At 41.5% G+C, this 26,336-nt stretch overlaps 1 protein-coding gene across 1 annotated transcript in view; it reads left to right on the plus strand.

Moving 5' to 3' along the window:
* Positions 1 to 26,336, plus strand: part of LOC127419050 (filamin-A-like) — a 55,991-nt gene that overhangs the window by 16,442 nt on the left and 13,213 nt on the right. The window contains exons 3-29 of the mRNA XM_051660100.1: positions 10,594 to 10,845; positions 11,025 to 11,122; positions 11,888 to 12,035; positions 12,172 to 12,368; positions 12,538 to 12,700; positions 14,450 to 14,650; positions 16,172 to 16,309; positions 16,435 to 16,561; positions 16,658 to 16,794; positions 16,906 to 17,102; positions 17,293 to 17,406; positions 17,482 to 17,625; positions 17,718 to 17,841; positions 17,930 to 18,090; positions 18,173 to 18,263; positions 18,446 to 18,615; positions 18,764 to 18,881; positions 19,009 to 19,271; positions 19,500 to 19,818; positions 19,903 to 20,076; positions 20,202 to 20,364; positions 23,641 to 23,801; positions 23,918 to 24,085; positions 24,179 to 24,302; positions 24,465 to 24,621; positions 24,721 to 24,910; positions 25,515 to 25,538. Of these exons, the coding sequence (XP_051516060.1) occupies positions 10,594 to 10,845; positions 11,025 to 11,122; positions 11,888 to 12,035; positions 12,172 to 12,368; positions 12,538 to 12,700; positions 14,450 to 14,650; positions 16,172 to 16,309; positions 16,435 to 16,561; positions 16,658 to 16,794; positions 16,906 to 17,102; positions 17,293 to 17,406; positions 17,482 to 17,625; positions 17,718 to 17,841; positions 17,930 to 18,090; positions 18,173 to 18,263; positions 18,446 to 18,615; positions 18,764 to 18,881; positions 19,009 to 19,271; positions 19,500 to 19,818; positions 19,903 to 20,076; positions 20,202 to 20,364; positions 23,641 to 23,801; positions 23,918 to 24,085; positions 24,179 to 24,302; positions 24,465 to 24,621; positions 24,721 to 24,910; positions 25,515 to 25,538 (4,323 nt within the window). The remainder of the gene's footprint in view (positions 1 to 10,593; positions 10,846 to 11,024; positions 11,123 to 11,887; positions 12,036 to 12,171; positions 12,369 to 12,537; positions 12,701 to 14,449; positions 14,651 to 16,171; positions 16,310 to 16,434; positions 16,562 to 16,657; positions 16,795 to 16,905; positions 17,103 to 17,292; positions 17,407 to 17,481; positions 17,626 to 17,717; positions 17,842 to 17,929; positions 18,091 to 18,172; positions 18,264 to 18,445; positions 18,616 to 18,763; positions 18,882 to 19,008; positions 19,272 to 19,499; positions 19,819 to 19,902; positions 20,077 to 20,201; positions 20,365 to 23,640; positions 23,802 to 23,917; positions 24,086 to 24,178; positions 24,303 to 24,464; positions 24,622 to 24,720; positions 24,911 to 25,514; positions 25,539 to 26,336) is intronic.

The following is a 26,336-nucleotide window of genomic DNA, read 5'->3' on the forward strand; positions in this document are numbered from 1 at the left end:
TGCAAGATTCAGGTTTATATCGGTTTTTTCTGCCCATTTGAATTTCAAATTGAAATTAAGTAGTGGAGTCTTGCTGAATTTATGCCACTGGTTTGTTGCCAGGCCACATTTGCATGTTAAAGGGATTGTTCACCCAAAAATGAAAGTTCTGTTATGATTTGCTCCACCTAGTGATGTTCCAAACAAGTGAGACTTTCTTCCATGGAACACTAAAGGAGAAAAGAAGCAGAATGTTAGTCTCAGTCACCATTCATTTTCATTGTATGAAAAGAAAAATATGCTATGAAAGTGATTGGTGACTGGGGTTAACATTCTGCCACCTTTTCCCTTTTTGTGTTCCATTTAAGAGACATATGAGTTTAAAACAACACAAGGGTGAGTGAAATGATTTTTTCTTTATCTGAATCTTTTTAAACTTAAAAATCTGAATGTATTGTAAAATCTTTATAGTATTACAAGATGCATGTTATTCTTCAGCAGTGGTGCGTGGCTGATAGTAAATATCCCCAGAGCACTTCTTACAATGATTACACACATAGTGGCAGACTTGAGAAGCTGTTGGGCAAGCTCAATGTCTGTAAGTGCATGCATTTGGAGGCATGTATGCATGCTTTTGTACATTCACACCCTGCCCTACATTGGAAAGCACCCTGTGGCAAGCCTCGCAACCCAACCTCAGGGTGGTTTTACCCTCTTGTTTTTATCCTCGGTGTCCTTTTAATTGGTCATACTTGAATCTCCAAATTTATGCATGAACAAAAGAATTGGGTAATTTTTGCAAATGGATGACCCTGTGACTCAGATTTTTTAAAAGGTTTTTAAAGTCATTATGATCCTGCTTTGTGAGACAACATCTGTAAATCAGGATGAGCTGAATAGACAAGGTGGCTATGAAACTGACTTGGCTAAGCTAAGATCAGGGCCTAAACTACCAGCTTTAAACAACCAATGAATGTCGAGGCTGGTTTGTGCCGGTTTGGTGCTGGTCTAGCTGCATAATAATGCCCCAGTATTCATAATGGTGATTGATCAACATAGGTTTTTCAATGACAAGTTCTCAAACTTTTGTAATTGGTACGCCTGATTCTTGGAGATTTGGTTACATTCCTGGCTGCTTTTGCTGTAATTCATTTTTCCAGCAAAGACCTTGCTTTTGAGAAGATAATTTATTTTAGCTAGAGCTATATTATATTTGCTATATTAAAAAAAAATGATGCAACTTCACTGTTTTTTCTCCCAATTTGGAATGCCCAATTCCCACTACTTAGTAGGTCCTCGTAGTGGCACAGTTACTCTCCTCAATCCGGGTGGTGGAGGACAAGTCTCCATTGCCTCTGCTTCTGAGACCGTCAATCTGCGCATCTTATCACGTGGCTCGTAGTGCATGACACCATGGAGACTCCGTATGTGGAGGCTCATGCTACTCTCTGCGATCCACGCACAACTTACCGTGCGCCCCATTGAGAGCGAGAACCACTAATCGTGACCACGAGGAGGTTACCCCATTTGACTCTACCCTCCCTTGCAACCGGGCCAATTTGGTTGTTTAGGAGACCTGGCTGGAGTCACTCAGCACACCTTGGATTCGAACTCGCGACTCCAGGGGTGGTAGTCAGCGTCATTACTTGCTGAGCTACCCAGGCCCTCCCAGCTTATTCACTTTTGAGAGTTTGGTAAAGAGGGGATTAGTCAAAGGGGGATGGACAGCAATGGAAAGAAGTGCAAGTTGGCTCAAGGAAGAGTGGGGGTGGTGGATGTTTCCTAATGGACATAATTGCATGGCACTTCCTTGACCCGGCTAGCCATTGAAGAATGCATCACCAAAAATGATGGCTTGAATTTTTTTTGCATTCTGATGTAAGGCTGACTCCTTGTACTTTGTATGTATAATGGAGATGGTAGGGGTGATTAAGCTGTGGTTAGTTTACAGAACGAATCCTGCAAAAGCGGCACTTATCAGATTGTAGAAAGCTGTTTATCTGTGCACTTTGAGCGTGAAGATTTATGTGCACAGTCACACTGGCAGAAATGCTGATGAATGGAAATCACTGAACATGGCCAGGTCGTTTGCAGTCTAATTAAAATGTGGACTGGCTTTGTCTTCAGAGAAATGCAATACTGTATGCCTGTGTGATTTAAATATGGATTAGAAGAATTTTCATCTCAAATTGTAGGCCTGAACACTCAAGCACGTTCAAGTCCATTCTCATTTGGCTCGAATGTAAATCGTGTGTGTATGTGTGTGTATGTGTGTGTATGTGTGTGTGTTCTCTTGTTTGAGGTGAAGCTGATGGAACTGGGTTCCATCCAGCCACTGAACAACCAAGCCAAATGACAATCCAGCCCAGTCAATATGGGGTTTTACAAAAGTACTACCACAGCAGTTTTCACTGTTCTAGATATTTTTACCCTCTCTCTCTCTTTCTTTCTCTCCTTCCCTCCCTGCCTCCCTCTATTCCCTCCCTCTCTCATCTGTAATCAGAAACCCCAGTGCAGGGGAATGGGTGGCCTGCCAGGATCAAGTTTGCTTCTGCCCTTTTAAGGTTAAAAAAACCAAGGGGAACATTTCCAGAAAGAGAGAACAAGGAGTGAGAGCGAGTAAGGAGGAGGGACGCAGGGAGAAAATAAGGAAGGGCCATTTGGAAGTCATAGAAAGTAAAAAAGAGGAAGTCTGCTGGCAGAGTTCATGCTCCTAAAACCGTGTATTGGATGTGTTTTTTTTTTTTTTTTTAATAAATCAAAGGCAGAATGGTTCTTTTCTGCAGAATTCTGCATTACTGTGACACACGGTTCTCATTAAGCCCTGTAGCGCAACAGTTGTTTCATGCTTTTGTAGGTTTTTCAAACCACAGCTGTTGTAGTTAAAAAAACATGCTGACTGAAACGCTGGTGTCATTGTGGGCAACCCATACAGCGAATGTTTATCATGGGGTTAAAAGGAAATATAACATTCCACATGATTCAGAGTTGCCTTACTTGGACTATGGAGAGGAAGCAAGGGGGACATCAGTCATGTGGAGTTTTCAGTGTCTCTGATTGTGTTTGTGTATAGACATTTCGACCACAGGGCGATGATAAGACCTTTTTGGAATGTGTGCAATTTCCTCAAAATCATCCTTCTATGGCTATGCAGCTAACATGAAACCCATTGCAGGCTGACGGCCTCAATTGTGTGAATGAAAAGTTATTAGGCTGATATCAAACTGCAAATTTGTCATGTCTATGAAATCCCTTTTAAATATGAACACTCCTTCGTAATTGGTGTGCCTAAAACACCTGCAGTCTGTTATGTTGTTCGGCGTCATAGGTTGGGGTGTGGGGTCGAGGGTGAGGGCTGATGTCAGAGTGGCCGAGGATATTTGGCAGGTCCAGACAGGGTGAGTCATGAGACTGTGTCTGGGGGATATCACTGCTCGGATCCACTGCTGATGACTCTGCACTCCCAACAAGAAGGCCACAACTCACTAGCCCTGTCTCAGTCCCTCCCTGTCCAAGGCTGTGTGCGAAAGCTGCCACCTTGTTGTCCAGTCAGTCAATGACTAAATGGACCATGTTTTTGTTTGAAGGTAAATTCTAAAGAAGGTTGTTTCAGAACAGCTTCCATTTCAGAAGGCACCTATATGCCACACAATGAATTGGAACAAATTAAAGTGAACTTGAGAGATAACCAAGCAAATATTTAATGACCACAATGGCTATTTCTTTGTCGAAATGAAGTCATAAGTTGAAAATAAAAATGGTCCTATTTATAAATCGATAAACTCGATCAACGTCTCAATCAGATGTTTTTTATTGTTTCAGCCAACCGTTGAGCTGCACGCACAGAATAGTTGGATATAATGGGCAGCAAAAGTAAAAAAGTACAAAAAAAAACAAAACAGATGAGGTTATCTTAATAGATTGGTTGTGCTTCCATTGGATTCAGACATGCCTTGCTACCTCTGTATACTGTCTTCAAAGGCAGCATTGTGCAGCTTTCAAACAGCTTAAAGACTAGGGTATACTTTGTTTTTCTAAGTGCTCATGGTTGAGTGCTCAACCTTTTAAAGTATAATCTTTTAACTGTAAGCCCAAATGGATGTGTTCGCATTCACACTACCACTGCTTTTGTGCCGCTTGGAACAGCCTGGACAGTCTGCGCATACTGTGCTGATGCACTGGCATGCGGAAAACTGAAGTATACTTGGCCTTAAAGGGTAATTCACACCGAGCGCTTACCTGAATCTACAAAAGCTAGAAGCAGTGCAAGCAAGTGAGCAGAATGCAGGTGTCTCAAAACGCATTTTTAAAAGTGGTCGTTCTTTTAGCTTGACATGGTGTTTAATAGGACGAGGCGCTCCTGTGCGAGACATTGAAAAAAAAGTGGGATAAAGCGCCACGGTCAAAGACGTCCATGTAGCACATGTTTACATAGAAAAACAGCGCAGATGGATGTGAAAACATGTTCGGTGTGATCATAATTGGTATTTTTGCCCCTTTCTCATTTTATTTATCTTCCTTCACTGTCAACTTTCTCTTTCAGACGTGAGATTCATGTTTTGGGAATTTTATGGAGAAGCTCTGAGCTTAAATATCCTTAAAAGGAATGAGTGTGCTGTGTGTATGTCACCTGCAGTTTGTTGTGGGAATGCTGCTGTAACACGGATTCCTGTCATGTTTCATATGTTTGCCATTGTGTGAAGTGCGTCACCACAGTCTGCAACCCCCCCCCCCCTTTTTTTTTCAACTACACCCCCTAAACATGACTTATCTTGAAACCTATTCATACACCTTACTTATTCAACAGATTCTTCAGGATCACAATCCACAGTAGTGATGTTTTGTCTGTGGGGGTGGGGTGATAAGGTGGCATGAGTTTTATGTTCACCCCTGCTGAAGCTCACTTTAAGTGGCCACTGGTTGACCAGGTTTAGGATTTTGAAAAATGTAAAACAAAGAAAATTAATGAAATGAAATATTTACAACTGCTTTCTAGGTCACAAATGAAATGTAACTAACCAAATTTGTGACCGACCATGTTAACTCCTTTGTGCAGTGTCCAGTTTTCTTGCTTCCACTGAAGTACACAATATGTTGTGTAGTCCATGCCAGCTCAAGTGCATACTGTCATAAAAGCAAAGTAGGGACATGCCAAATACAAAAATTCTGTAATTCATGTAAAATTTTCAGTTTACTTTTTTCACTTGCATTGATATGCTGATAATATAATTTGTAAGGAGAATTGTTACTATATTAGACATTTTTTAAATTGAAGCATTTACACTAGAGGCCTTTTGACTTTTGGACCTTACTATGTTAAAAGTAGATACAATCTAGGACCCTAAAGGCCAAGAAAGCCTGCGTCCTCAAAGCAAATAGCTGTGTAGAGTATGTACAATGAAACTTCCCCTTCTCACTTTTTCCTGACCCCCCGCAACAGGATTTTCTTTATTGGTCTAATACATTTCCATATAATTGCCCTGTTGCCCCAGAACATGTCCAGTATCTTTGGTCTGTGATTAAAGGATCAGAGAATGTTCAATGGCACCTTCACCAGAAGCCAAGCTGAATTCCATCAGACTCTGGGGGTCTGAGGTTTGTAAACCACACTGGGAAAACAGAACTACAGAAAAATGCATATATTATTTTTCATGGCAAAACAAGTACTGTTGGATAGCTGGAATGGGTCAGGAGTGAATAAAATGTTATGTGAGATCTCATAATATACAGTGCATTCATTTTTAGTCTATTTCAGACTTGGTGTGTTCCCTTTCCTCTCTTAGGTGAGATGTTACGCTCAACCAGCTAAACTGAAGTCTTGGTGTAAATTTGAAAAAGGCATACTCAAACAACCTACCTATGGTTTATTCAACACCCAAGAGTTACACTTGGGGGCCATTCACACTGAATGTGATTTTGCATCCATCTGCTTTTTTTTTTTCTTTTTTTTTTTTTTTAAATGGCCATTTTTCAGGAAAAAAAAGAACTTCAACTTTTAAAAAGTTTTTCGAGATACACCTATTCTGTTCAATCGTTGCGCTGTTTTTTTTTAAAGCAAGGATGTGTTCGGTGTGAATGACCCCTTACACTTCTCCATTTCAATCCCATGATGTATGAATGACTTGCCTTGGTACCTCCTTGTGGCTTTTGTCCACTCCCAGGAGCACATACAAATCATTCCCAAATGGTTTCCTCCCATTGTGTTTCCCCTGCGACGTTAAATCAATCGTCAGTGGAGCATATTTTAGTTAAAACAGGAAGTTGTGCTGCACTGCCCTGCCCCACCTCAAGGGCATGAATGCTCAATCAATGAACAACTATCCACATTATCTTCAAACGTCTCTGGATTCTTTCAGGATTCCAGCCTGGGATAGGCCTCACCATCACAGACTAAAGAGTGTGGTGAAACTGACTTATTGCAAGTCTGCCTGGGTACCGACTTTCTGCGCTTTTGAATGAATTGTTTCATCTGTCTTTAGTGACTCCAGGCACATCATGTGCAAACATCTAACCACACGCTGGAAGGGCGTGTGCTTTTTTTCAGAATGAGATATGGCGATGGAAAGAAGAAGTGTGAAAGTGTTGTATTTAGGCGTAGATGTTGATGTCGACACCGGGTGGGGTAGCTTAAGGGGGAGATGGCTTTGAAAGTCTTCTATTTGCTCTGCATACAGACTTCAGCTGAGTCCCTGATAAAAAAGGAGTTTTGTCCTGAATGATCCTCATATGGGACCTTGCCAAAAAACTAGACCATTTAATCTACAGATATCTCCTCTGATAAACATCTAAATTCAGAATCTGAAATGTTGCCAGCTTTTAAATCTATAGAAGATACCTGCATGGCCATGCTTTTCACCAGTAAAACCTGGTTGGTGAAGCTAGTTGATCAGCATGGTCTTTATGAAGCTGGTTAAACTAGATTAAAAGTCTGGTAGAGTCACCAGCATCCTAAAACACAACATCAGAATCAGCTTTATTTAGTGCTTACACATACAAGGAATTTGTCTTGGCGACAGGAGCTTCCAGTGTACAACAATAAAAAAACAATACAATAACTGCAGCAAGACATAGATAATAATAAAAAAAGAAAAAAAATACTTATACACGTACGTACACACACGCATACATACATACACACATACACATACAATTGTACAGGGCAAATACAAATCTGTTATGTACAGTGCAAATGTTTTTGTTTGTTTTTTCTTTCTCTCAGAGGAATGAAATGGCAGAAGAGGTTGGATGTGTTGGATAAATATAAAAAGACTAAACTGTGTATTGCACATAGTTATTGCTCAATGGGGCAATTTAACTGTTCATGAGATGAATAGCCTGAGGGGAAAAAAACTGCTCCTGTGCCTGTCGGTTCTGGTGCTCAGAGCTCTGAAGCTTCGGCCAGAAGGCAACAGTTCAAAAAGGAAATGGGCAGGGTGAGTGGGGTCCAGAGTGATTTTTACAGCCTTTTTCCTCACTCTGGAAGTGTATAGTTCTTGAAGGGGGGGCTGGGGGCAACCAATAATCCTCTCAGCAGTCCGAACTGACCTTTTGTAGTCTTCTGATTTCGTAGCTGAACCAAACCAGACAGTTATTGAAGTGCAGAGGACAGACACAATGACTGCTGAGTAGAACTGTATCAGCAGCGCCTGTGGCAGGTTGAACTTCCTCAGCTAGCAAAGGAAATACAACCTCTGCTGGGCCTTTTTCACAGTGGAGTCGATATGTGTCTCCCACTTCAGGTCCTGTGAGATGGTAGTGCCAAGGAACCTGAATGACTCCACTGCTGCCACAGTGCTGTTTAGAATAGGAGGAACACCCGAACACTGACCCCCCTCACCAAAGTCCACAATCATCGCCACCATTTTGAGCGTGTTCAGCTCAAGGTTGTTTTGACTGCACCAGACAGCCAGCTGTTCAACCTCCCTTCTGTATGCAGACTCATCTTCATCTCGGATGAGGCCGATGACAGTGGTGTCGTCTGCAAACTTCAGGAGCTTGACAGAGGGGTCCTTGGTGATGCAGTCATTGGTGTAGAGGGAGAAGAGTAGTGGGGAGAGCACACATCCCTGGGGGGGGCACCAGTGCTGATTGTACAGGTGCTGGAAGTGAGTTTCCCTTGTCTCACAAGCTGCTGCCTGTCCGTCGGAAAGCTGGTTATCCACTGACAGATAGACATGGGAACAGAGAGTTGGTGTAATTTATTCTGGAGTATAGCTGGGATGATGGTGTTGAAAGCCGAACTGAAGTCCACAAAAAGGATCCTTGCATATGTCCCTAGTCTGTCCAGATATTGCATGATATGATGCAATCCCATGTTGACTGCATCAATCCACAGACCTGTTTGCTCAATAAGCAAATTGAAGGGGATCTAGAAAGAGTCAAGTGATGTTCTTCAGGTGGACCAACACCAGTCTCAAATTATTTCATGACCACAGACGTCAGGGCGACAGGTCTGTAGTCATTATGTCCTGTAATTTTTGGTTTCTTTGGGACAGGAATAATGATTGAGTGTTTTAAAGCAGCATGGGACTTCACACTGCTCCAGCGATCTATTGAAGATCTGTGTGAAGATGGGGGCCAGCTGGTTAGCACAGGATCGAAGACATGCTGTTGAGACGCCATCTGGGCCTGAAGCTTTCCTTGTCTTTTGTTTCCGAAAGACGCGGCTCACATCATCTTCACAGATCTTAAGTGCAGGTTGAGTAGCAGGAGGGGGGTTGCAGGAGGTGTTTGTGTGAAGTGAAGGTCAGAGTGGGTGTGGGATGTGAGATTGGGCCTTTCAAATCTGCAGTAGAACACATTCAGGTCGTGAGCCAGTTGTTTCTTGCCTGATTGTACCCTGATTGTATAAGACTTTATCCCCACCCCTGTAAGCATCCTCTTTGGCCTGACGATGCTGCCTGAGCTCTGCTGTAAACCACGGTTTGTCATTGTTGAACTTTAAATAAGTCCTAGTAGGAATGCACATATGCTCACAGGAACTGATATATGATGTAACAGTATCTGTGAGCTCATCCAGGTCTGTGGCTACAGCCTCAAAAACACTCCAATCCGTGCAATCAAAGCAGGCTTGTAGTTCCCGCTCTGCTTCATTGCTCCATCTCTTTACAGTCCTTACTACTGGCTTGGTTGATTTTAATTTCTGCCTGTAGGTTGGAAGAAGATGAACCAGACAGTGATCAGAGAGTCCCAAAGCTGCTCTAGGGACAGAGCGATATGCATCCTTTATTGTTGTGTAGCAATGATCCAGTATGTTCCTGTCTCTGGTGGGGCATGTAATGTGCTGTTTGTATTTGGGCAGTTCACGTGTGAGATTTGCTTTGTTAAAATCCCCAAGAATAATAATAACTGAGTCCGGATATTTTTGTTCCGTGTCTGTGATTTTTATCAGCCAGCTGTTGCAGCGCCGCATTCAAACACGCATTGCATGGGACTTCACATGGAGACGACGGAGTTTGACCAGTGCACCGGCTCATTTTCCTCGCCTGCATCTCCTGAACAACAAAGCCGTGCCTCCAACTAAAATGTCTAGCAAAACGTCTGAATATTCAAAAACCAGGAAAAGACTGTCTGGCATAAGCTGTCAAATGTTCAGCAGTTCGTCTCTGGTAAAACTGACTAGAAAAAGATTACTAAACACAGGACAAACAAACAAACAAAAACATCAAAATAATAGGAGCGCTCCACACCGAGGCGGCCATCCGCAGCGCCATCATGATGTATAATCCTAAACTGGTGACAAGCAATGCTGGTCTTTTAAGCAGGGACAGGCTTTCCATTGTTTGATGCCTATTTCCAGTAGTGTGAATGGTAAGCAACTTATCGAACAATAATGCAAAATGTTTATTTATTTTTTACATGGTGCATAATTTTCTGATTAAGGTCCATATTCTGGTTAAGCCTTCATTCTATGCTCCATAGCTAATCAGCATATGTCCAATAAACCAAGACATATACATTCTTTTCCTGCTATTCTTTTGTATAAATACTGGTGATGCTCGCTCTTGCCATTTTTGTAAATTAGAGTAATTCTGCACTAATCAGCTCAGTAATCCTCATTCATTTCCATGACAGCGGCACACGCGTGCATTTGTTTGTTAAAAAGAATGTGCCTTTCTTCGATGATTTGACGTTTCTCATGTCTCGCATCACACATTTACTTGTGTTTTAACATGTAGGTATAAATTAATATTCTGTTAGTGCATTCAGATACAGTCTACTGTGAACTGTTCTTTAGAATGTCTTTTGGCATTCTCTATGTAAAGGGCCAAGTATACTTATTTTTTTACGTGTTCCAGAACGGCTTGTGTCTGGTCGACCGTGTTGCCTTTGAGTATACTCCTCTGACTGCAAGCGGATATGAATGCGTTTGACGGATGCGCGTTACAACTTATTTGTGATACTCTTTTAGTACAGTCAATAGCAGGCGCATACATCAATGACATGCACAGCTGAGGACCGCATGCATGGTTCAAGAAAATAAAAGCCACCATGCGGCTGTGCTGATGACGCAATTTGCATCATACATACTGTGCGTGAAGCGATCCTCAATGCGAACACCTGAAGTATACCTTGGCGTTAACTCTGCCCTGTTCTCTCATTTCTGTGCAACAGACAGTAAGGCCATAGTGGATGGGAACCTGAAGTTGATCCTGGGTCTGATATGGACTCTTATCCTGCATTATTCCATCTCCATGCCCATGTGGGATGAGGAGGAGGAGACGGAAGAAAGCAAGCAGAAGACGCCCAAGCAGAGGCTGCTCGGATGGATCCAGAACAAGCTACCCGAGCTGCCCATCACGAACTTCAGCCGCGACTGGCAGTCAGGGAAAGCCCTTGGCGCACTGGTGGACAGTTGTGCTCCAGGTGAGAGCGATGTGGAGTGGTGGAGTTTGGGGGATTGAGGGGTCTCAGGGTTTCAGCTCTCAATCTAGTATCTAAAAAGATCTTTTGGCAAATGGAGGATTTTTTAAATGTCAGACAAGGTGAAGAAATTAAGTGTCTGGTAAATGCCCAATTTTAAAGTGTTTTCCTTGCTTTTTCAGGTCTGTGTCCGGACTGGGATTCCTGGGACCAGACCAAGCCTGTGGACAATGCCAGAGAAGCAATGCAGCAGGCTGATGACTGGCTTGGTGTTCCTCAGGTCACTAATCTTTATCTTTACCTTTATTTCTGATGGCAGTCTGTTATGAATTACAGCTATGAGTTGCTATCCACTAAATGCATCATCACGGATCAAAATGTTCCAGAGTCCCTACCTGGTTTATGCATGTTTCAAATTCAGTGCAACGACTTTATTTTTTTTTTTTTTTTTTTTTGTGTGTGTGTGTGTGTGTGTGTGTGTGGTTTCATCATGACCTGAATTGGAGAGCAAACCAACACAACACACTACAGGAATAGATGATCTATGAAACTTTAAGTGATTTGAGTGAAAAAAAAAAAAAAAAGCAGTCTGCTCAGTTTTCATCTTGGCCATAGTTGGTACAGTAAAGTACTATTAAAGTAGCTCTTGTCCGATTTTATTGAAAATGCATGAATATTTAGCTATTTAGCTTTTTTTTTTGTAAGACAAGACAGATAAGGAACTGGGAGTCAGATCACTTTGCCATTACACCACTGATGTACTGAAACTACCCAGTGAGGTTTCTTTGTCGCGATGCATGCTGCTGGTGTGGCAAGCCTACCATGTTGCGTGCTATCAGTTACATGTGGTTTGCTGTGTTTTTCCATTACTGTGATACAGATCACTTTTGTTTTATGCCACTCAACATTAACCTCCCATTGCCAGGTGGAGTTCCGTGGTGTATAAATTCTGCATTTAACCCAATAAAAAAAAGTTTTTCAAAATTCTCATCAATTGCACATGTTTGGGTTAGCTTGGGTTAAATTGCATGCTTTGTTTCATCAGGTGATCACTCCAGAAGAAATTGTTGATCCCAATGTGGACGAGCACTCTGTTATGACTTACCTGTCCCAATTCCCCAAAGCCAAACTCAAGCCTGGTGCCCCACTGCGCCCCAAACTCAACCCCAAAAAGGCCCGTGCCTATGGACCAGGTAAATGGCCGCTTAAAGCATAGTAACAAACTAATCCATGGTTTGTAACTTGCTAATGGAGTGATCATACTGTGTATTTATCATTTAGTGTAAAATAAATTATTGGAAAGTAAATTTATTGTTCCCTGCCATGCAGGAATTGAGCCCACAGGTAATGTTGTGATGAAGAAGGCTGTGTTCACTGTTGAGACCATCAGCGCTGGACAGGGTGAGGTACTAGTTTACGTGGAAGATCCAGCCGGCCACCGTGAGGAGGCGAAAGTCACGCCCAACAATGACAAGAACCGCACCTACTCTGTATTCTATGTACCAAAAGTCACTGGACAACACAAGGTACCCAAGTTTTCAGAAGCTACAAATAGTTGTCATAGAATTTGAAAAGAAACAATGTTAAATAAACAGCAATATAGTTTAGATTGTTGTGGTGCTAATTTCTTGCCTTGCTTCTAATCTATATTGGCTTCTAAATTGAATATCATCTTACCTGTGTTTGGTCTCGTAGGTGACAGTGCTGTTTGCAGGGCAACACATATCAAAGAGCCCATTTGAGGTGGATGTAGGAATGGCTCAGGGAGACTCCAGCAAGGTCACTGCCCAGGGCCCAGGACTTGAGCCAGCAGGCAACATTGCCAACAAGACCACATACTTTGATGTCTACACAGCTGGTGCTTGCCCTCAATATACAATATATAGAAGTATGACAGTCTAGAAGAAAATTAAAATGCTATGTCACCGTGGTGTGCAGAAACCAGCATCAGGATGAAGGCATCTTTAATCTTAAACTTTAAAACATATGAAAGCATTATTGCTAAAATTATATCCCAATATGTTTTAGTCTATTTACTTGTATTCTATATATCTCTCTTCATATGTATTTGCTTTAAAATGGCTTTAAATGTATAGTTCACCCAAAATGAAAATTCTTATTTACTAACCCTCAGGCCATCCCAGATGTGTATACACCGATCTGCCCTAACATTAAAACCACCTATTCTTCTCCCCACAATTGTGCAGAGCAGTTATCTGAGTTACCGTAGACTTTGTCAGTTCTAACCAGTCTGGCCAATCTCTGTTGACCTCTCTCATCAACAAGGTGTTTCTGTCCACAGAACTGCCGCTCAGTGGATGTTTTTTGTTTTTGGCACCATTCTGATTAAATTCTAGAGCCTGTTGTGCGTGAAAATCCCAGAAGATCAGCAGTTACAGAAATACTCAAACCAGCCCATCTGGCACCAACAATCATGCCACGGTCCAAATCACTGAAATCACATTTTCCCCATTCTGATGATTGATGTGAACATTAACTGAAGCTCCTGACCCGTATCTGCATGATTTTATACATTGCGCTGCTGCCACACGATTGGCTGATTAGATAATCCCATGGATGATTGTTGGAGCCAGATGGGCCGGTTTGAGTATTTCTGGAACTGCTGATCTCCTGGGGACGCACAACTGTCTCTAGAATTTATTCCGAATGGTGCCAAAAACAAAAAACATCCACTGAGCGGCAATTCTGTGGACAGAAATGCATTGTTGATGAGAGAGGACAACAGAGAATGACCAGACTGGTCTACGGTAACTCTGATAAGCACTCTGTACAAATGTGGTGAGAATAATATCATCTCAGAATGGCGCTGTTTTGGCGGCACGAGGAAGAGCTACACAATATTAGGCAGGTGGTTTTAATGTTGTGGCTGATCGGTGTAACATTCTTCTGCAGAACACAAATTTGTAGAAGAATATTTCAGCTCTGTTGGTCCTCACAATGCAAGTGAATGGTGGCCAGAACTCTGAAGGTCCAAGTATCACATAGGTATCATAAAATTAATCCATACGACTCTAATGGTTTTATCCATGTCTTCTGAAGCGATCCAATCTGTTTTGGGTGAGAACTGACCAAAATATAACTCCTATTTCACTGTACATTTTGCCATTGCAGTCTCTTGGCACCATCATGATTTCAAGCTCATTTACACTTCCTATTGCTTGATGCATGCACAGAGCACTAGATGGCACTATAGGAATAGTAATCAAGCTTGAAATCATGATTGCCAAGGAGACTGCTGTCAAGATGTAAGTGAAAAAGGAGTTACATTTTGATCTGTTCTCACCCAAAACCAATTAGATCGCTTCAGAGGACATGGATTAAACCACTGGAGTCGTATGGATTAATTTTATGATACCTATGTGATATTTGGACCTTCAGAGTTCTGGCCACCATTCACTTGCATTGTATGGACCTACAGAGCAGAGACATTCTTCAAAAATTCTTTGTGTTCTGCAGAAGAAAGTCACATCTAGGATGGCATGAGGGTGAGTAAATGATGAGAAAGTTTACCCCAAACTTTGAATTATCACTTTAAACATAACCTGTTAGACATTAGACTAAAATCCTTTAACGCTCTCTTTCTCAGGTGCAGGAGTAGGAGAGGTTGAGGTGGTCATTGTGGACCCTAATGGAAAAAAAGATACTGTCGAATGCCAGGTTGAAGATAAGGGTAACAGCAGCTTCCGATGCACTTACAAACCCACCCATGAGGGCCAACATACCATCTATATCACCTTTGCTGGGGGACAGATCTCCAAGAGCCCTTACACAGTCCATGTGGGAGAGGGTAAGAGGACAACGGAAGAGCTAAGCATGAGTGTATTAAGTGTGAAAGACAGGAAAAGGAAGTAGGTGAGGAGGATATACACAAAGGATTCAGTTTGAGGCATGGAAAGACTAATACTGCAGTCTTGCCATAAACAGACTTTGTAAAACTTAAGCCAAAACATACTCTATGCAAGTATGTGAACGCAGACGCTGCTAGCTACACAAGCTCGATTTTGTATGTCGTTGTGTTCTGAAATGTCAGAATCCAATTTATAACGCAACGCAAGTATGAGTTGTATTCTCATTATGTTGCCTCAATGGGCGATATAGCAGACATTAGTGTGAACTGTCTGCTTCTACGGTGATTGCGGAGCAACAGTTTGAAGAGAATATTGCTAAATAAGTAAGGTAGTCAATACATTTATTTATAGCTGAATAATATATCTTGAAAACGCATGTTTTTTTTTGTTTTTTTTTGTACAAACATTTTAAGGTAACTTTATCACCCCCTTGAGTACAAAGGTTTGTTACCACCAGAATAACGCAAAAACACATGTTAAGTATGTTCACCCGGACAGTGTGTCGGCAATGCTTTGGCCAAGCACTTGGGTCTGCATTCCTGTAGTTGTGTAAAATATGTTTATGGCCTTGGGCTGAAAGTTTTGGTTTCTTTTATCTGTCCTTGCTGTATGTTGTTTTTTCTCTGCAAAACTTCTCTATTTTTCCTCAACTGTTTTTCTTCACTGGCAATTGTCTCTCCTTTTGAAGGACGGCTGTCGTCTGCATCAACTGGTATCTCTTCTCTCTTTGGAACTGCCTCGTTTTGGCTTTCGATGTCTTTCCTGTTTCCTTGGAATTGTGTTGGGTACTTGACCTGCTGTTGTATTGTCAATGTCCTTTTTCTCACATTCAGTTGCTTCAGACTTTTATATTACCTTGTTTGAATCTAATTAGATTCAATTTTCTTTTCTATTGATTATATTGTCCTGAGAAATGCTTAACTGCCCATATAAGTGTTAATAGATGTTTTCGTTTCTGAAGAGACTGTGTGAAAAGAATGTTATCCATGGCATTAAAAGCCAAACAAAATTCCTGTGACTTGATGCGTGAGGCATTAATGTAATGGAATATTTAAATATAGCATTTTAATATCAAGACTCTTTTTCTACCAATACAGTCATTCTTACCACATACACTTCCTCTTGTAAGGCTTTACAAGAATTTGGGTTAAGACAGAGATAGATAAGAACTTCTGCCAGGAACAGTGCCTAGTATCACTACCCCAAGATGCTCTGTGTTTTCCTGCCTGTCATTTAAAGAGCTGAGTTAGTCATGGAGAGGGTTAAATAAAAAAAAAAAAAATTTTTTTACATTTTTTTTTTATTTAAAAACTGGTAGAACATGGTGCTAGCAATGCTAATGTCATGATTTGATTCCCAAGGGAACCCACAAACTGATCAAATGTATACCTTGAATGCACTTTGGATTAAAGCCTCTGCCAAGTAAATAAATGTAAATGTTCAAACTTCTGTATCACCAGCCTGCAATCCAAGCCTGTGTAAAGCCAAGGGCCGTGGTCTACAGCCTAAAGGTTTGAGGATCAAGGAGACCGCAGATTTTAAAGTTTACACCAAAGGAGCTGGCACTGGAGACCTGAAGGTCACCATCAAAGGGCCCAGTGAGTGGACACCAAATAGTCTTGTAAACACATTCACAGTGCCATATACCACCCATGTTAATTTAATATGCTAATGTCTAGTTGTTTAATGAACAAGCAACTCAAGTATTGGGTTTGTTACACAGAGGGTCTTGAGGAGCCCTGTAAGAAGAAGGACCTGGGAGATGGCGTGTACAGCTTTGAGTATTACCCCACCACACCTGGGAATTACATCATCACAATCACATGGGGTGGACAGCACATCCCACGCAGGTAAGATCACAGTTAATAACCGATTTGTTTTTTAAATGGAGAGGAGTGCTTAAAATGTTTAAATGTCAATTTCTCTCTCACTTTTTCCACTTTTAGTCCATTTGAGGTGAAGATTGGTACTGAAGCAGGACCACAGCAGGTGAGGGCATGGGGTCCAGGACTAGAGAGTGGCGTTGTGGGCAAGTCTGCTGACTTTGTTGTGGAGGCTGTTGGGGATGACGTGGGGACTTTGGGTAAGTTCCTCCAATTTTGGCTGTCCATTTGAAAAGCATATGTTAATTACGTTACTTTGAATTAATTGAGCATTTCCATCCAAAGCTACAATCCCAATTCAATTCATTCAGGTTTCTCAGTAGAGGGTCCGTCTCCAGCTAAAATCGAATGTGATGATAAGGGAGATGGTTCCTGTGACGTGCATTACTGGCCCACAGAACCGGGTGAATATGCAGTTCATGTGCTCTGTAGGAATGAGGACATCCACCTCAGCCCGTTCATGGCTGAGATCATGCCAGCTCCAGGAAAAGACTTCTACCCTGACAAGGTGCTGAGCCTGCCTCTACTTTTAGCATGAAGTGATATGAAAAGAAATTGTTCCTCAAAATGTGTCAGCATGCAGTAACTCACATGCCATTGTTTCTCCATATTATGTAGATCTAATTTAGCTGGTTATCGTTGATGATGATTTACACCAGTGTTATTGTTTTGTGACTATTGTGTTCTCTGGAATTCAGGTGAAGGCTTATGGTCAAGGTCTGCAGAGCAATGGCCTTTCAGTCGGTAAACCTGCTGAGTTCACTGTGGATGCCAAACTGGGTGGTAAAGCACCTCTAAAGATCCAGGCTCAGGTGTGTATCTTCTCGCTGAAGCTCCTGACCAACCATATTTGGGGCACTAAATATTTCTCCCTCATTCCCTCTCAGGACCGTGATGGGAACCCAGTGGACGTGCAGGTGAAGGATAATGGTAATGGATCATACAGCTGCAGCTACACCCCTCGCAAACCTGTCAAACACACTGTCATGGTGTCCTGGGGTGGAGTCAACATCCCAGAGAGTCCATTCAGGGTCAGAAAGGGTTTACTTTTAATCTTGAAAATCCTTAGTAGATTTTAGATCTGTTTTTGATGGGAGGCAATGTGTGTTGCCTCTGTTTGTAGATGAACATTGGTGCAGGATGCCATCCTAACAAGGTGAAGGTATCAGGACCTGGGGTGGCCAAGACAGGCCTGAAGGCATTTGAGCCAACATACTTTACTGTGGACTGTGCCGAGGCTGGACAGGGTAAAAACTTGAATTCTAAAATCGTAAAACTCCCTGACTCTCATGTAATTAGGGAAAACTTAGTCTTTTTTTTTTTTTTTTTTCCTAGGAGACATCAGCATAGGGATCAAGTGTGCACCAGGTGTTGTGGGCCCTGCTGAAGCTGACATCGATTTTGACATCATTAGAAATGACAATGACACTTTCACTGTTAAATACACTCCCCCTGGAGCAGGCAGCTACACAATCATGGTGCTGTTTGCTGATCAGGTAATATGAGTCCAGATGTGTGTCTATTTATATGCATGTTGTTTAAGAGTGTTTCCATTATTCAAACTGTTTTGTCTTCTAGGCTATTCCCATGACACCCATCAGAATCAAGGTTGATCCCTCTCATGACGCCAGCAAGGTTAAAGCAGAGGGGCCTGGACTCAGTCGCACTGGTGAGATGAAGAAGGGAACCAACATGGGCATCTCTGGCAGTAATGTTTTTACTGTAACAAATGAGTACAGAAAGATCATTTTGAGAAAATTGTTTCTGATAATTTTCTGAAATGCACCAATGTTCCGAGGATGTGCTTTCCTCCAAATACAGAAGTTAATCCTACCTTTATTTTCCTTGAAGGTGTTGAGCTGAACAAACCCACTCACTTCACTGTGAACACAAAAGCAGCAGGAAAAGCTAAGCTCGACGCTCAGTTCACTGGACCCAACAAGGCAGAGGTGGTTCGTGACTTTGGCATCATCAACAATCATGATGGCACCCACACTGTGAAATACACACCTGTCCAACAGGTGAGTTCACATGTGATATTTCAACTCTTCTTGACTTGCCTTGGCTGTTTGAGATCTTGAACTTAGAGCAGAATATTATCAAATGTGAATTTACCAGATTGGCAATTGTTGAGTACTAGTGGAATCTCAATTCCTATTTCTTCTGCAGGGCAATATGGGTGTCAGTGTCACCTATGGTGGTGATCCCATTCCCAAGAGCCCATTTGCTGTGTCTGTTGCTCCCTCCCTGGATCTGAGTAAAGTTAAATTGGCCGGACTTGGAGACAGTAAGTTATCACTTTGTTTTCTGTTTTGTTATCAATTTACTTGAGTTATTGAGTTATCTTTGTACCTTCTCCTATTTCATTGGTCATAACCCTCAGATTGTCCAACTCTCTGCTCTTTCTTCTCCAGCGATGACAGTTGGCAAGGATCAGGAAATCACTGTCAAGTCCAAAGGAGCGGGTGGTCAGGGCAAGGTTGGCGCAAAGGTCACTGGTCCAGCTGGTAAATCGGTACCTTGTAAAGTTGAACCAGGCCTGAGCCCAGAAACCAGCCAGGTTCGTTTCATCCCCAGAGATAAGGGACCCTATGAGGTAGAACTGACCTATGATGGAGCCCCCATCCCTGGCAGTCCATTCCCTGTGAAAGCAGTTGCACCCACTGACCCATCTAAGGTAAGGTTTGGATACTTCACTCAACCTAGGAATCAAATATTATTGCCGGTTTAACAAGGCGACAAAAAGGCATCCGGAAAAACTCGGGCATTGTATTCTTGTTCTATAAACTGTAATTTGGTTAATGTTGCACAATTTCTCATTGAGTGTTTTTGGCTTCCCAGACTGGCTTTAGCAGCAGAAAAAATAAATTTTTATTCATCTCCTAATGTCTTTTCTCATGAGTAGGTGCGCTGTTCCGGGCCAGGTCTGGAGCGAGCTAAGGTTGGCGAGACTGGACAGTTTGTGGTCGATTGCACGAATGCTGGTCCTGCAGAACTTACTATTGAGATAATCTCAGACAATGGAACGGAGGCTGAAGTTCATATTCAAGACAATGGGGATGGAACCTACACAATCACTTATATCCCTCTGTACCCTGGAGCCTATACTCTGACCATCCGCTATGGTGATCAGGATGTGCCAAACTTCCCAGCCAGGCTCAGTGTGGAACCAGCTGTAGAAACCAGTGGTGTGAAAGTGTTTGGACCTGGAGTGGAGGGCAAAGGTAGCGTGGAATCCTCCTCGATTTTGAGGAAGAGTCCTTTGTATCTTTGTCTTTTTGTTCAATTTTAGTGTTCTTCAACTTTAGGAGTTTTCCGGGAGGCCACAACAGATTTCACTGTGGATGCACGCGCTCTCACCAAAACGGGGGGCAATCACATCAAGACCTGCATCAACAACCCATCTGGCAATCGCACTGAAGCTCTCATCAGAGACCTGGGAGATGGCACCTACCAAGTGGAGTACACTCCTTATGAGGAGGGTGAGTTACAGTATTGTAACAAATCCCAAATTGAATGTAGTGCTGTCCCACCAGAGTACATTCACTATTAATGTGGAATAATTATAATTGTTTTTTACTAATCTTCTTTTGACTTGTATTGACAGGCATGCACAGTGTTGAGGTTGCCTACGATGACAGCCCAGTTCCCAAGAGCCCATTCCGTGTTGCAGTGACTGAGGGTTGTGACCCAGCACGTGTGCGTGTGCATGGTCCAGGACTTCATTCTGGCATCACCAACAAACCCAACAAGTTTACAGTGGAGACACGGTGGGTAGATTCAGCACTCAGCATAGTGTTCATCATGCTGTGTTGATCATCATGTTCTGTGGTTTCTTAAAATAATCCACACACATCAGTCAATAACTTGGTTTCCATCCACATACAGTTGTGCTCAAAAGTTTGCATACCCTGGCAGAAATTGTGAAATTTCATGCAAAAAAAACAACTGTCTTTTATTTAAGGATAATGATCATATGAAGCCATTTATTATCACATAGTTGTTTGGCTCCTTTTTAAATCATAATGATAACAGAAATCACCCAAATGGCCCTGATGAAAAGTTAACATACACTTGAATGTTTGGCCTTGTTACAGACACACAAGGTGACACACACAAGTTTAAATGGCAATTAAAGCTTAATTTCCCACACCTGTGGCTTTTTAAATTGCAATTAGTGTCTGTATAAATAGTCAATGAGTTTGTTAGTTCTCACGTGGATGCACTGAGCAGGCTAGATACTGAGCCATGGGGAGCAGAAAAGAACTGTCAAAAGACTTGCATAACAAGGTAATGGAACATTATAAAGATGGAAAAGGATATTAAAAGATATCCAAATCCTTGAAAATGCCAGTCAGTACTGTTCAATCACTTAAGAAGTGGAAAATGTGGGGATCTCTTGATACCAAGCCAAGGTCAGGTAGACCAAGAAAGATTTCAGCCACAACTGCCAGAAGAATTGTTCGGCATACAAAGAAAAACCCACAGGTAACCTCAGGAGAAATACAGGCTGCTCTGGAAAAAGACGGTGTGGTTGTTTCAAGGAGCACAATAGGATGATACTTGAACAAAAATGAGCTGTATGGTCAAGTTGCCAGGAAGAAGCCTTTACTGCGCCAATGCCAAAAAGCCCGGTTACAATATGCCTGACAACACCTCGACACGCCTCACAGCTTCTGGCACACTGTAATTTGGAGTGACGAGACCAAAATAGAGCTTTATGGTCACAACCATAAGCGCTATGTTTGGAGAGGGGTCAACAAGGCCTAAAGTGAAAAGAATACCATCCCCACTGTGAAGCATGGTGGTGGCTCACTGATGTTTTGAGGGTGTGTGAGCTCTAAAGGCACGGGGAATCTTTTGAAAATTGATGGCAAGATGAATGCAGCATGTTATCAGAAAATACTGCCAGACAATTTGCATTCTTCTGCATGAAAGCCGCACATGGGATGCTCTTGGACTTTCCAGCATGACAATGACCCTAAGCACAAGGCCAAGTTGACCCTCCAGTGGTTACAGCAGAAAAAGGTAAAGGTTCTGGAGTGGCCATCACACTCTCCTGACCTTAATATCATCGAGCCACTCTGGGGAGATCTCAAACGTGCGGTTCATGCAAGATGACCAAAGACTTTGCATGACCTGGAGGCATTTTGCCAAGATGAATGGGCAGCTATACCACCTGCAGGAATTTGGGGCCTCATAGACAACTATTACAAAAGACTGCACACTGTAATTGATGCTAAAGGGGGCAATACACAGTATTAAGAACTAAGGGTATGCAGACTTTTGAACAGGGGTCATTTCGTTTTTTTCTTTGTTGCCATCTTTTGTTTTATGATTATGCCATTCTGTTATAATCTACAGTTGAATATGAATCCCATAAGAATTAAAAGAAATGTGTTTTGCCTGCTCACTCATGTTTTCTTTAAAAATGGTACATATATTACCAATTCTCCAAGGGTATGCAAACTTTTGAGCACAACTGTATTTTTATTCACATTTTGTGATATTACATAACAACAATGCAAATGCAAAGATGCATATAACATTTTCAAAATGCACAAAAACTTTTGCACACTTGAGGTGGATCATTTTTATCAGTAAGAAGACCTGCGCATAATGTACGATAGAAGCGCATTTAACTAAAATTCCTGGATGTGCATCAAAAAAGTCACACAACTTTGCCTCGTCATATGACTGCATAATTTGCTCATGACTGGACTAGCCAGTGGAACAGTATAATCGCATAGCATCTTAAGTGTTGCTCTGTTCATTCTGAAATGCCAGAGTCATCAAAATGTTTGGCTACCATTAGGCCTGTTGCGATTTTATTAAATAATCGTCTGATCGTGGTATTTTGATCTAACCATAACGGCTTTTTTTTATTTTATTTTTTTTATTGTGCACTTCTAATTCCAATCACATTTTAATGGCCAAATAAGGTAATTTTAAGCGAATATCTCAATGCCATCAATGGCGCATTTGTGTGTCATTCTCAAGCGCTCTGATGTGCGCACCGTCAGCAGAGGCTGGTGCCAAACTCCCGCGAAAATCTAAACCGACACAAACTTTGGTAGTAAACACTTCACTTTAAACAATAGTGTAATGGTAAATGTTTCAGCTCATAGTGGGTTCATAGATGCAGTGTTAATGACACGCAGTGACAGGAGACGCGCTCTTTATTTCTGTGGAGTGATAAAATTATGAAACGAGCTCAAAGGTTTTACTTCATGAGAAGGGCTCGTAACTTATAAAGTGAATAATGTGTGAAAGTAAAAAAAAAAATAAGACTGAAATATTTTACTATTGCATAATATAATATAAATATAATAATTTATATTTGTTTTTATATTTAACAAATTGCATTCCAAAAACAACCATGTAAATGTAAAATTGACAAAGTGAAGTTGACCAAAAAGAGACATATTTTAAGTATTTTTAAATATTTTGAATATTTTTCATGTCATAAGTTTTTAAAGCCTAAAAAGGAAATCATATAACCCTATTTTATTATTTGATTTATATATTTGAAGTTAAATATGGAAAAATGACTTTTATGGTGTGTATGAAGCACACATGCACTTTAAGAAATTACAATTTATATTACAATTAAACATGAAAGCCCTAAAAGAGACAATTAATTGTCTTAGCCCTAAAACATGCAGATAATCATCATAATGGCAGTTATTTGTTTGACAATTAATCGTCAGCCAAATTTCATAATCGTGACAGCCCTAGCTACCATTACATTCCAGAACCATCTGACATGCTTCCAGAGATAAGGCACCTGTGCCGATCATTAGCAAACCTGATGTTCATCAGAATGTTTTGTATGTGAGGTATAAATAAGAGCCAATTTCATCAGAAGTGATCATTTTGTTCTCTTGAACACATGGGATGGAAACGCTGTTTAGTTCACAGTTGTTTTTGCAATATTCTGATTTTTTTGCACAAATTAAATTTTCAACTTGGATGGAAACCTGACTGCTTTAAAGGTAGGTGTCTGGTTTCCATGCCTTCTGCCTCACTTCTCTCCTTCTGTGCAGTGGGGCTGGTACAGGTGGACTGGGGCTGGCTATGGAGGGACCTTCTGAGGCCAAAATGTCCTGCACTGATAACAAAGATGGCAGCTGTTGTGTTGAATACATCCCATATGAGCCTGGCACATACAACCTCAATGTCACCTATGGAGGTCAACCAATCACTGGTCAGTATTTATGCAACTCATGCTATACGTTTGTGTGTCATATATATAATTTGTGTCAAAGACTCAAAGTCTTGCAGCTCCTAATAAGGTCCCTGTGCTGTTGAATTTCTTCACAGGAAGCCCTTTCTCTGTACCTGTCCACGATACAGTTGACGCAACTAAAGTGAAATGTCAGGGTCAAGGACTCGGAAACAACGTGCGTGCCAATATCCCACAGGTCTTTTCAGTGGATGCGAGCAAAGCTGGAGTGGCTCCCTTGTTGGTCAGAGTGCAGGGACCCAAAGGTAAGTGCACGATTCAAGAATGGTCCCTTTGTGCAGAAGAGCTTGTTTTGAATCTCTTTGCCTTTTCATTGTTGCATACTGTATGTCCTCTAGGTATTACAGAGCCTGTTGAGGTGGCGGATAATGGTGACCAGATTCACACAGTCAGCTATGTACCCACCAGAGAGGGACCATATTCTATTAATGTCCTCTATGGAGATGAGGAGATCCCACACAGGTAAACAGCCACCAGCACCATGCTATGTGTCCATAAATTCCTTTCACATTATCCACTCTTTCCTACTCTGTTTGTTTAGTGAATACCTTTTTCCACTCCCTTGGTTCCTGTCCTCACTAGCTCTTTTCCCCTCTCTCACACTCACTTGTCTCCTATATTCAGCCCTTATAAGGTAAAGGTTCTGCCCACTCATGATGCTAGTAAGGTCCGTGCCAGCGGTCCTGGTCTGAATACCACTGGTGTGCCTGCCAGCCTGCCTGTGGAGTTTACTATTGATGCCAAAGATGCAGGAGAGGGACTCTTGGCTGTCCAGATCACTGTGAGTAGATTTCTACAACCAATCACTGTACCTTCATGAAAAGTTGCTGGGCTTTGCAAACTGTGCATTATTGTTTGGTTCCTTTCATGCTTATTTTAGGACCCTGAAGGAAAGCCAAAGAAGGCCAACATTCGTGATAATCAGGATGGGACTTACCTTGTGTCCTATGTACCTGACATGACTGGCCGCTACACCATTCTCATTAAGTATGGCGGTGATGAAATCCCGTACTCGCCATATCGTATCAGAGCTCTGCCCACAGGGGATGCCAGTAAATGCACGGTCACAGGTATGTACAAATCAGATCTTTATTACATTACTACAGTACTGATACTACCATGTGCCCTATGCAAACCCATATTTCAGGCTGAGTTGTGCTATTAAAGCCCTTAATCTAGACGTCTATATTAGATACTATTGTACCAATTACCACGTTTCACTACAAAATGAGCCAAACTACTTGGTGTCAATTTAGAAGAAAAGTAAGAATGTGCCTCTTCTTTTATTATTTATTTTGTCTAAAGATAGTCTGCCAGTATACACAGTGAACACAGAGTAATCCTGTGGTTGGGGAGCCATTGGAAACTGAATATTTTGATAGCTCACTTCTTTATGCTTTGAGCCATTGTTCGGTCTAATCTAAACCTCAATGTTCAGGCTGGATGCCACCAAGGAGTTGTTTTTGTTGCTTGTGTAAAGTCTGCATTTGTTTTGTGCTCCCAACTTCACACCCAGACACACCACCTGTTGTGTAGCGCTGCTCACATTCCCTTCACAATCACTCACTCCTCACTTCTGTTTTTTTTTTTTCTGTTTGCACACATGTTGTATTTTGCCCTGATTGTTACTTTTTCACTTTTTCACTTTTTTCGCTCTGCTTCACGGTCTCTCAGTCTCAATTGGAGGTCACGGTTTGGGTAAGCGCTTTGAATAATGCTAGTCTTTTAGTTTGGTTCTGCATGCAGAATGGCATTGTACCTAAAGTTTATTTTTACTATTAGACTTATTTTTCCTGTCCTGTAATATGTAAACCGTGTGTGTGTGTGAGAGAGAGAGAGAGAGAGAGAGAGAGAGAGAGATTTTTACTTTTTGATATAAGTATTACAGTAGTGAAATCCATATGTATGGTCACTTGTTGTTAAAGGGGTAGTTCACCCAAACATGAAAATTCTCTCATTTACTCACTCTCATGACATCCCAAATGTGTATGACTTTCTTTGTTCAGCAGAACACAAAGATTTTTAGAAAAACATCTCTGCTCTGAAGGTCCATACAATGCAAGTTAATGGTGATCAGACCTTTTGTAGCTCTAAAAATCACATTAAAAATAAAAATAATCCATATGACTCCAGTCTTTTAAGTCCATATCTACAGAAGCAATATAATATGTGTGGGTTAGAAACAGAACAATATTTAAGTCCTTTTTTTACTTTAAATCTCCACTTGAACTTTCACTTTCAGATGTAAAAATGAAGCTAAACAGGCACCACATGTGACTTTCAGATGTAAGTGAAAGTGGAGATTTAGAGTAAAAAAAGACTTAAATTTGTATCTGTTTCTCACCCACACCTATTAGATTGTTTTGGAAGACCTGGATTTAACCACTGGAGTGGTATGGAGTATTTCTATGTTTCTTTTGTGATTCTTGGAGCTACAGAAGTCTGATCACCATTCACTTGCATTGTGAGGATCTACAGAGCTGAAATGTTATTCTA

The sequence above is a fragment of the Myxocyprinus asiaticus genome, chromosome 28, assembly GCF_019703515.2.
Source record: "Myxocyprinus asiaticus isolate MX2 ecotype Aquarium Trade chromosome 28, UBuf_Myxa_2, whole genome shotgun sequence".
Lineage (NCBI taxonomy): Eukaryota > Metazoa > Chordata > Actinopteri > Cypriniformes > Catostomidae > Myxocyprinus > Myxocyprinus asiaticus.